Here is an 11,570-nt window from a genome sequence, read left to right on the forward strand (position 1 = left end):
CTTTCTCTCTTCCTATATGGTTGCCAACCTCCAGGTGGTGGCTGGAGATCTCTTGGGATTACAACTGCTCTCTGGGAGACAGAGATCCGTTCTCCTGGAGAAAATAGCGGCTTTGGAAGGTGGATTCTGTGGCGTCATGCCTGGTTGCTGTTTTCCCTCCCCAAACCTCACCCTCCCAAGGCAACACACCCAAAATCTCCAAATATTTCCCTATCTGGAGCTGGCAGCCCTACCTGTCACCCTTCTCAGGGTCCATGTATAAATTGTCCTCACTTCTCCTTAACTTCAGTTTTTTAAATTTGCACTGTATTCTAATTCTGTCATCCTTGTCCTTCTGCACTGTTTATTGGAGGGCCTTGCTTTCCAGTCAAGGTTGCCATCCTCCAGGAGGTGGCTGGACATCTCCCGCTATTACAAGTGATCTCCAGGCGACAGAGACCTGAAGAAAGTGGGCCACTCTGGAAGGTGGACTCTGTGGCATGATATCCCATTGAAGTCCCTCCCCTCCCTAAACCCCGCCCTCCTCAGACTCTACCCCCCAAATCTCCAGGTGTTTCCCAACTGGGAGCTGGCAGCCCTATTTCCGATTGAACGGCTTTTTAGCACTTTGTAATCTGTCTTGAGTCCCAGTGAGAAAGGCAGGCTATAAATGAACAAAAGAAAGGCAGTCTGTAAAATAACAAAACGGTCTGTCAGTTGCCACTTCAAAAAGAGCTGCAGCTAAGGCCTCTGCAATTGCTATGTGTCAGGTAGCACCCCACTGTAATGCCTCTTGTGGGGGAAATCCCTAGACCTTGTGAGGAGGCACTTCAAACAACCTGCCACTCTCAGAGCCGCCTCCCTGAGGTCAAAGCTGCTTTACCAGCTCTTGCCGCAGTGCCTTTGGTGGCCTTTTGAGGGGAAGGAATGATTCTGTCCCTCTCCAGTCTCTATGCTTTGCCTGCTGTTCCCTTCAGATCAAATCACAATGAAAGGTACTAGACAGGGGTCATTTCGTAGAAAAAGAGGTGCAGGAGCTCATTACCATAACTCATTAGCATAACTTATTTGCATATGCCACACCCCTGACATCACCGGGGGGGTGTCAGAAGGCAACACCCACCACTCAAGCTCCACTGGACTGTTTTGGATTGCTAGCTATTGGGGGGGGACGTGCAGATCTGTCCTTGCAGAGGAGGGAGAGCTTGTACCTGAATAAAACTTGGTCTTAAAGGTGCCACTGGACTGTTTTGGACCGGGGGGCCGGGGGGAGCTCTGCAGCTGCCCTGGCTGCTTCTTGCTCTGACTGAGGGCTGTTGGGAGCAGGGGGTGGGGCTTGTTGCATGTGCCCGCCCCCTGGGCTCTTTACTGCCGGAGCTCCGCTCCTGTGTGCTCCTGCAGGAAATGACCCCTGGTACTAGAGCAGACCAGGTTGGCTTGTGGGGGCGCAGGGTCAGGTGGCAACCTTGGCCTCCATGTAGTTGTGTGTTTCCATTAACAACCAAACCCCTATTTTTACAGGTGGATTGGACTTCTGTCAAGAATGGCCAACAATTTCCAGCATCTAGGGTGGCCAACTTTAAAACCAGTCCCTCCTGTCTGTCCCTTTATAATATCATCCGTTTGATCTGCAGGATCAAACTAGTCACGGCTGACTTATGGCAACCCTCTGGGGTTTTCAAGGTGTGAGACATTCAGAGGTGATTTGCTATTGCCCGCTTCTGCCTCACAACCCTGGACTTCCTTGGTGGTCTCCCATCCAAATACTAACCAGGGCTGACCCTACTTAGCTTCTAAGATACAATGAGACTGGGCTAGCCTGGGCTACCCAGGTCAAGGGGATGTTATTTAGTATCATGCCTGCCCTTATCGATTTAGGAATTCTGACTGATTAAGCATTTGGTTATTTGGTGATACCGCATGATCAGGAAAGTATCCGATCTGGTCCGATTCCAAGGCAAACCATTCAACATCACAGTAATCCAAGTCTATGCCCCAACCACTGATGCAGAAGAGGCTGAAGTGGACCGGTTCTATGAAGACCTACAACACCTCATAGAACTAACACCAAAAAATGATGTCCTCATCATCATAGGGGACTGGAATGCTAAAGTAGGAAGTCAAAAGGTAACTGGAATAACAGACAAGTTTGGCCTTGGAAAGCAAAATGAAGCAGGGCAAAGGTTAACAGAGTTTTGTCAAGAGAACACACTGGTCATAGCGAACACCCTTTTCCAACAACCTAAGAGGCGACTCTACACATGGACATCACCAGATGGGCAACACCGAAATCAGATTGACTATATAATTTGCAGTCAAAGATGGAGAAGCTCTATCCAGTCAGTAAAAACAAGACCTGGAGCTGACTGTGGTTCAGATCATGAGCTACTCATTGCAAAATTCAGACTTAAACTGAAGAAAATCGGGAAAACCACGAGGCCATTCAGGTTTGACCTAGATCACATCCCTGATGAATATACAGTAGAGGTGAAGAATAGATTCAAGGGTCTGGATTTGATAGATAGAGTGCCTGAAGAACTATGGACGGAGGTTCGTGACATTGTACAGGAGGCAGCAATCACCACCATACCAAAGAAAAAGAAATGCAAGAAAGCAAAATGGCTTTCTGATGAGGCTTTACAAATAGCAGAGGAAAGAAGGAAAGCGAAAGGCAAAGGCGAAAAGGAAAGATTTACCCAACTGAACGCAGATTTCCAGAGAACAGCAAGGAGAGATAAGGAGGCCTTCCTGAATGAACAGTGCAAAGTAATAGAAGAAAACAATAGAATGGGAAGGACTAGAGATCTCTTCAAGAAAATTGGAGAAATCAAGGGAGCGTTCCATGCAAAGCTGGCCATGATAAAGGACAAAAACGGTAGGGACCTAACAGAAGCAGAAGAGATTAGGAAAAGATGGCAAGAATACACAGAAGAACTATACAAGAAAGACCTCGATGTCCTTGACAACCACGACGGTATAATCACTGACCTCGAGCCAGACATCCTGGAATGTGAAGTTAAATGGGCCTTAGAAAGCATTACTAACAACAAAGCTAGTGGAGGTGATGGTATTCCAGCTGAGCTATTCAAAGTCTTAGAAGATGATGCTGTTAAAGTGCTGCACTCCATTTGCCAGCAAATTTGGAAAACGCAACAGTGGCCACAGGATTGGAAAAGATCAGTATACATTCCAATCCCAAAGAAGGGCAACGCCAAGGAATGTTCAAACTATCGCACAATTGCACTCATATCACACGCTAGCAAGGTCATGCTCAAGATCCTACAAGCTAGGCTTCAACAGTACGTGGATAGAGAACTACCAGAAGTACAAGCTGGGTTTCGAAGAGGTAGAGGAACGAGAGATCATATTGCCAACATTCGCTGGATTATGGAGAAAGCAAGAGAGTACCAGAAAAATATCTACTTCTGCTTCATTGACTATGCTAAAGCCTTTGACTGTGTGGATCACAACAAACTATGGCAGGTCCTTAAAGAGATGGGAGTACCAGACCACCTCACATGTCTCTTGAGAAACCTGTATAAGGGCCAAGAAGCGACAGTTAGAACCGGATACGGAACAACTGATTGGTTCAGCATAGGAAAAGGTACTCAGGGTAAAAGAGGAGAGCGCAAAAGTGGGCTTGAAGCTCAACATCAAAAAAACTAAGATCATGGCATCCAGCCCCATCACTCCTTGGCAAATAGAAGGGGATGTTGTGGAAGCAGTGACAGACTTCACGTTCCTGGGATCCCAGATCACCGCAGACTGTGACAGCAGCCATGAAATTAAAAGACGCCTGCTCCTTGGGAGGAAATCGATGGCGAACCTAAACAGCATGATAAAAAGTAGAGACATCACCCTGCCAACAAAAGTCCGCATGGTCAAAGCAATGGTATTCCCAGTAGTCATGTATGGCTGCGAGAGTTGGACTATAAGGAAGGCCGAGCCCCGAAGAATAGATGCTTTTGAATTATGGTGCTGGAGAAGACTCTTGAGAGTCCCTTGGACTGCAAGAAGATCAAATCAGTCAATCCTAAAAGAAATCAACCCTGACTGTTCAGAATAGTCCTTCCTCAGGGCACTGAAGCTCAAATACTTTGGCCACCAAATGAGAAGGGAGCACTCACTGGAGAAGACCCTGATGCTTGGAAAGATTGAAGGTCAAAGAAGACGGGGACGGCAAAGGATGAGATGGTTTTTGGAATTTTTAATTCCTGGTGGCAGCAGAAATCTACCAAGTTTATGTGCACAGAGACTGTTTTAAAGGTAAAACCATCTCCCCTGTAAGCAAGCACCTCAAAGGGGGTTGGGGGTTGGGGAGGGGTATCATGCCATACAGTCCACCCTCCAAAGGGGCCATTTTCTCCAGGGGTACTGATCTCTGTCACCTAAAGATCAGTTGTAATCCCAGGAGATCTCCAGCCACCACCTGGAGGTTGACAGCCCTCAGAAAGGGGCAATTGAGTTGCCACAGTCGCAGCACTGAGTAGGTGACTACCAGCTGTGGTATTTGTGTCTCCAAGTAGATATGAGGCCCTTAATGAAATATAAACTGAAGAAAGAAAGAAAGAAAGAAAGAAAGAAAGAAAGAAAGAAAGAAAGAAAGAAAGAAAGAAAGAAAGAAAGAAAGAAAGAAAGAAAGAAAGAAAGAAAGAAAGGCTTCTGAAGAAAGAAAGAAAGAAAGAAAGAAAGAAAGAAAGAAAGAAAGAAAGAAAGAAAGAAAGAAAGAAAGAAAGAAAGAAAGGCTTCTGGCAACCTTCTGTAGATAACAGAGGAGCTGAGGTGTTGAGAGAGGTGGTCAAATGTTCAGAGCCCCCGTTTCCTGTGTGACTCTCTTCCTTGACACTGAGAAGTGGGTAGAGCCGCTGCTTCTCACTCAGAGCTGAGTTGGGTGGTTTAGAAAAGAGCTCTGCCACCAACCGAGGAACACCTTGATAGATGGAAGATGCCTGTTACGCAAACTTTCGGCCAAGGAAAGAGCAACAACGACACAACCCGATGTTTCAGTGGCAAGGTAAGGAAAGGGCTCCTATGTATGAATTGGGTTTCTGGGTGGGTGCAAGCATTGGGAGTGACCATAGGGTTGTTCCAACACAACGACCAACCCTGTGGATTTCAGAATGCGGTGTTTTGCCTTCCATGTGTCCATATTCCTGTTCATCCACTCTGCAGATGTTTTCCAGAGGTGTACCCGTGTTAGAAAGCTGCAGCCAAAATCACAAAAAGAGTCTTTTCGCACCTTAAAGACTGATGCATGTATTAAGGCATAAGTGATTGTGAACCAGAACCCAGTTGGTCAGACACGGCATTAGATCAAATATGTGATTATTATTTATTTGCTTATCTATTTAAAACGTTTCTAAGCTGCCTTTCTTCCACACGGAGTTCAAGGCAGCTTACAATATAAAATTTCAATGAAATGCATAAAACACAGTACATAAAAATACATAAAAAGCATTTTAAAACACAGTTTAGGACCACTTTAATCAAAGGCAGTTCTAAATAAAAGTGCACGACTGGTTCCTGAAGACTGACAGGGCCAGGCACATCTCCCTGGGGAGGTTGTTCCATGATCATGGGGCTGCCACCGAAAAGGCCCTCTCTTGTATCCCCACCAAATGAGCATTTTTGGTCGATGGAACAGTCAGGAGGGCTCGTCCCTGTGATCTTAATTCCCAGGCAAGAACATACGGGAGAAAACATCCCTTCAGATACTCCAGTCCCACACCATGTAGGGCTTTAAAGGTCATAAGAACATAAGAGACGCCAGTGTTGGATCAGGCCAAAGGCCCATCCAGTCCAACACTCTGTGTCACACAGTGGCCAGAAATACCAGTGCCATCAGGAGGTCCACCAGTGGGGCCAGAACATTAGAAGCCCTCCCACTATTGACCCCCCCCCCAGCACCAAGATGACAGAGCATCACTTGCCCCAGAGCCCCTATCTATACCTTGTGGCTAATAGCCACTGATGGACCTCTGCTCCATATGCTTATCTAATTCCCTTTTGAAGCCGTCCATGCTTGTAGCCGCCACCACTTCCTGTGGCAGTGAATTCCATGTGTTGAATCACTCTTTGGGTGAAGAAGTACTTCCTTTTATCCATTCTAACCCGACCACTCAGCAATTTCATTGAGTGCCCACGAGTTCTTGTATTGTGAGAAAGGGAGAAAAGTACCTCTTTCTCTACCTGCTCTACTAATACCTTGAATTGGGCTTGGAAGTGGATCAGTAGCCAGTGTAATTGCTGTAGTATTGGGGTCAAATGCTCCCAATAGCTGGCCTCAACCAGCAGTCTAGCCACAGAATTCTGCACTAAATGCAGCTTCTGAACACTCTTCAAGGGTAGCCCCAAGTAGAGTGCATTGCAGTAGTCCTGTCTAGATGTAACTAAGGCGTGAATAGCTGTGGCTAGATCTGACTGACCCAGGAACGGATGCAGTAGACACACCATCTGAAGGTGGGCCTGGAGATCCCCCAGACTTGCAACAGATCCCCAGACGACAGAGATCAGTTCCCCTGGAGAAAATGGCTACTTTGGAAGGTGGACTCTATGGCATTATATCCCGCTGAGATCCCTCGCTTCCCCAAACCCCATCCTTTCCAGGCTTCACCCCCAAATCTCCAGGAATTTCCCAACCCTACTGGGAACTTCAAAGCCAGGGATCAGAAGAGAATTTTGTACTCATGTTCTATCTGATTAGCACAAGGAACCCTGGGTGTATGTGCTGCTGCAGAAGTACATGGTCCTATGTCTTAGCAACACACCTGAATGGTCAAACCGGACCAGGCAAGGTCCAGGTAATCAGCTGTTGTTGGTCTGAAGCAGCAGAACAAATGTAGAGCCCCGAGGCACCTTAAAGACCAACAAAAGGTTTATTCGAGGTATGAGCTTTTGTGTGCAAAGCACACTTTTTCAAATACAGTGGAATGGAAGGTAAGGTTCAAACTTATAGATGGCTGAACAGCAAATTAAGATGTAACATGATTATGACGTTTTCAGATATGCAAGACAAAACAAGCTAAGGTTATAAGGTCAACCATTATAAAACAATGCATATGTCAAAATAAATTTGAGACTCTCCATTCACTCTCAGAGCGTGGAGGTCACGTAACAGCATTTTTACTTTCTCTTTCAAGGGGGAAGCAGTGTATGTGAGCCAAACAATCCAATATTCCTTACATTCAGTATTCTAATATACTGTTCTGAAAAAGAAATACACTAAAATGCAGAGGATGTTTAGTCCCTCTGTATGAGAATACATATGTGAGGACTGAATGAGTTAGCATATGTAATGAGATAAGAAACCAATATCCCTGTTGAGTCCTGGGGAGGTCTTTGTTCCAAGTGTTGTAATAACTTGTAATTCAGCAGTTTTCCTTTCCATTCTGTTCCTGAAGTTCCTTTGTAATAAAACGGCTAACTTGAGGTCACCCACTGACTGTCCAGGCAAGCTGCAGGCAGCCTGGCAATAGAGCACAGTTTTACATTCTGGTTTGGTGCTCCTAGCCATCTGACTGGATTGGGCCTTGCATGGCCAGAACACTTGCCTCTCAATTCTGGACTTTGAGACTCTAACTGGATTCAGTGTTTCAGACTGATCAGGTAACATCAGGGTCAGAGGATCAAAAAACCTGTATAAGTATTTTAGGTTAGGTATTTAGATTTTATTATTTTCTTCCTTGCTCTGCTCTTATGCTTGTATACTTCTGCACCTTTCTTTAGCAAATCTTCTTCATTATGCTTCTGTGATGTCACTTGGGCTTTGGGGCTTCAAACTAAACCCAGTACGTTGGCCTATTTTGGCTAGAGCTACCAACTTGTTTTTGGAACTCAGCTTGCAAGTGTCCTACCTTGCAGGGCTGACTTCTTGATTAATACCCAGTAGGGTTACTCAGAGAACAATGATTCTATAACAATTTTAAAAAAACAGGGGGGGGGAGCAGTGAGAATGCAACTGGAAATTCACATGTACTAAAAAGGATATATATATATCTGAACCATTTTTATTTCCACACCAGCCGCTAGCAACCTTTTCTCACTAGAGCCAAACTATGGCAAAATTCAGAGGGAAACAAACAAAGAGCCAGTGTAAGAAAGCCCACATAACTGAAACTATACGGTTTAACATTATTGATAATTTGACAAGTTGACTAATAACCCATAAAGTTTCCACAGCTTGTTGCCAATCCTATATTAGGAAGTGGTGCACCCTGGAGCACCCTGTGCAATTGTGTCTGTGCAGTGGCATGAATCGGTGCATGATTCACCCTTGGAGTGCAGGCCTCGTTACTGTTTCCCTTCTATCATTTTGCTGTCTATCAGGCATCTTTGTGTGTAAAGTGCTGTCAAGTCATAGCTGATTTATGGGGACCAGAGTAAGGGGCTTTTAAGGCAAGCGATTAAGCAGAGGTGGGTTGCCATTTCCTTCCTCTACGAAGTCCTCCTTGGTGGTCTTCCATCCAAGTACCAACACTGCTTAGCTTCCAAGGGATTGTAGGGTTGCCAGCTCTGGGTTGGGAAATAACTGGAAATTTGGGGGGTGGGTGATGGGGAGGGGCCTCACATAGGGTTGCCGGGTCCCTGCTGGCCACCAGTGGGGAATGGGAAGGTTAGGGTTAGACTGGGAAACATCTGGAGATTTGGGAATGGAGCCTGGGAAGGACAGCGGCTTCAGGGAGGTACAACACTGTTGAGTCAACCCTCCAAAGCATTGATTTTCTCCAGGGGAACTGATCTCTGTAGTCTGGACATTAGCTTTAATCCTGAGGGATCCCCAGATCCCACCTGGAGGCTGGCATCCCTAGGCCTCAGCAGGGTATAATGCCATAGGCCCTTTCTGCACTGACAGCTTGCTCCAGAGAATCCGAGGTGTCAATCCTTAAGGACCTCGCAGTTGCACCCATTCCCTTTGCACTGTTTCTCCCCCCCCCTTTGGTTTATTTATTTGTGTATTCTGCGTGCGTTCTGCATCTACAGGCAAAACCCACATTTTCGAGCTAACTGGCTGCCAACCCCTCCCTCCCTCCCTCCCTCCCTCCTTCCGTGATTCTGCAAAACGAAAGGGAAGAGAGGGGGAAATCCAGGCCCACACATGCAAGACTGACATATTTGCGGGGAATCCCCATGTCCTTTACATTTACTGAGCGGGAGTCATGTCTTCTGAGTTTTCCTGAGCGGGAGGACATGTCTTCTTTTATTTTTTGAGAAGGGGGGAAAGAAAACAGAACAGGGAGGGAATGTCAAGCTGAAAAGAGAGAGGCGGCAAGGGGGAGGGTAGTGGGCGGCACTTAAATACCCGCAGAAACAATTCTTTAGAAAGGATAAGCAATTTGAAAGCGGATGAGAACAAAGAATCGCAGCAAAAGGAGTTTTGGTAGCTGCAGGGCAACAGTGTGTTGGAAGCGGTTGGAATGCAGATTCCCGTAAAACAAATGCAGAAACAAGAGAAAGCCCTGAAACAAACTGGAATTGAAAGTGGGAGGGAATGCAGAATGGAAGAAAAGGATATGCTCAGAAACTGAGGCAAAATACGGGTGCAGAAAGGCCATAGAGTCCACCCTCGAAAGCAGCCATTTTCTCCAGGGGAGCTGTTCATGGTTGTCTGGAGAGCAATTGTAATAGCAGATCTCAAGGTGCCATCTATGAGACGCGGCTATACCATACCATTCCACATTCCATCAGACATCTTTAAGAACCTTTAATCCCATAAAAAATCTCTGCCTGCTATCCCCTTCATGTACTGGTTACTCTAGCAATCCACTTGCCCCTCCAATATCCCATTACTTTAAAATTTCATTTTTTTAAAAAAAGAGCCACATTAGGTTCTGCACTGAACCACATCTGACTCTGGAACCATAGATTTCCAAAGCCTGCTATGTAGGGTTGCCAACTTCCAGATGGGGCCTGGAAATCTCCCACAATGACTATTGATCTCCAGTCTACAGAGATCAGTTCCCCTAGACAAAATGGCTGCTTTGGAGGGTGGACTCTATGGCACTACATACCAATGAGGTCGTTGCCTCCCCAGACCCCTCCCTCCCCAGGCTCCACCCTCAAATCTCCAGGAGTTGCCCAACCCAGAGTTAACAACCCTACTGCCATACCGCAGTCTATTTGTACTAGAGGCTGAACTTCTCCCCAATGGTTGGCTCTTGTAGGTCTTCTGCCAAGACGTCCCCACTGGCATCGGCTTGCTGTTGAGATCGGATGTGCTGCAATCCTAATAGCAGCTGTGATAGCACTGGGACTTTTTGGTGAGTTGTTCAAGGCTAGTGTTACCAAAGTGTATGTGTAATGTGCATAATGACATATTTTGGTCAGTTGTTTGATCTTGACAACCACAGGAAGGATTTGGGGACCTGGTCCGATTTCAGAGGCTCAGGAAATAATGTTCTGTACTTTTTGCCACTGCCTCACAAGTGCCAGCATCACGTGAGCTAATGCATTTTCAAAACATGATTTACGCTAATCCATAGATGAATAACAAACCAGGGACAATGGTAGTCGAGCCACAATCATTAGAAAGAAGGCACTGTTTACACAACAATCTTATACTGTTTTTAATAGCACCTTTAATGTTTATATCCCCCTAGAATCCCTAACACTTGTAATTTGGTTGGATGCTAAAATTCTCTGTGATACGTCCCTAGCTCTGCCCCCCGTAAAACTAGACCTCCCAGATTATGGGGAGCAGGAAGAAGGAATTGCTGACAGATCAGGGTAAGTCTACAGTGTGATTATATTGTGGATGTATCTGTGAATTGATAGGACATATTCATTTTATTTATACATTACTGCTAGTGTATTTATTTACTCTGGAGCTAAAACTGTTTAATTTTTGCATCTTAAGCATTTACTATTGCTTCTTATTTTCTTCTCCTTGCTTGTTAGATATTTTAAAGGTTATTGTGTAATTTAGTATGTGTTTTCTGTACACTGCCTTGACAGTTTCCACAATGAGCTAAATAAAACAAAGATGCAACTGTCATGAAATATATGGTTATGGCTGAATACTAGACCTGTGAAGCAAAGCGAGCCGCTTCACTTTCACTATCACTCCGGCCCCAAACCCAGCTTGTTAACCAACTGTAGACATGTAAAGAAAGGGGGGACTTTATGAGAAAGGAAGGAGCTTGGTTTCCTCTTTTCTTCCTAATTTTGGTGATTTTCCTCATTCCCACTCAAATTAGTAGACTTGTGAAATGGATGCGATCAGAAAGAAAGCCCCCAATACATAGTCATAACAGAAACTGAGGGGGGGGGAATGAGAAGAAAAACTGGAATGATTAGGTATAGCTAAGAAGAAGGAGAAGCCTTGCATGTCTTGTTTTGCAAGTCCCATCCAAGTTGTAGAAATGCTGGTTATTCGCACAGGGCCAGGTTTCAGCCCTTTAAACATACATAAATTCTCAGTTTGTGTGAATGGGAAAATGTTGTTGGAAGCTTTACAGACCAAGCAAGCCCTGCGTACTCAAGAGAAGGCCTGTGCCTCCCAAGGACCCAACAATGGAACTCAACAGGAGACCGTCCCAGAGAATCCTCCCTCTGAGAATTGCCAGCCTTTGAGACGGTTGTTGTGTAAGCCGCGG

The 11,570-nt window shown here is 45.6% G+C and overlaps 1 protein-coding gene across 1 annotated transcript in view; it reads left to right on the top strand.

The window, feature by feature from the left end:
- Positions 1–4,924: 4,924 nt before the first annotated feature.
- The window catches only part of LOC107118557 (killer cell lectin-like receptor subfamily F member 1), a 13,160-nt gene continuing 6,514 nt past the window's right edge, over positions 4,925–11,570 (top strand). The window contains exons 1-2 of the mRNA XM_015420922.1: positions 4,925–4,993; positions 10,653–10,701. Coding sequence (XP_015276408.1) covers positions 4,925–4,993; positions 10,653–10,701 — 118 coding nt within the window. The remainder of the gene's footprint in view (positions 4,994–10,652; positions 10,702–11,570) is intronic.

Source organism: Gekko japonicus, unplaced genomic scaffold, assembly GCF_001447785.1.
Source record: "Gekko japonicus isolate JY-2015 unplaced genomic scaffold, Gekko_japonicus_V1.1 scaffold2720, whole genome shotgun sequence".
Classification (NCBI taxonomy): Eukaryota; Metazoa; Chordata; class Lepidosauria; order Squamata; family Gekkonidae; genus Gekko; species Gekko japonicus.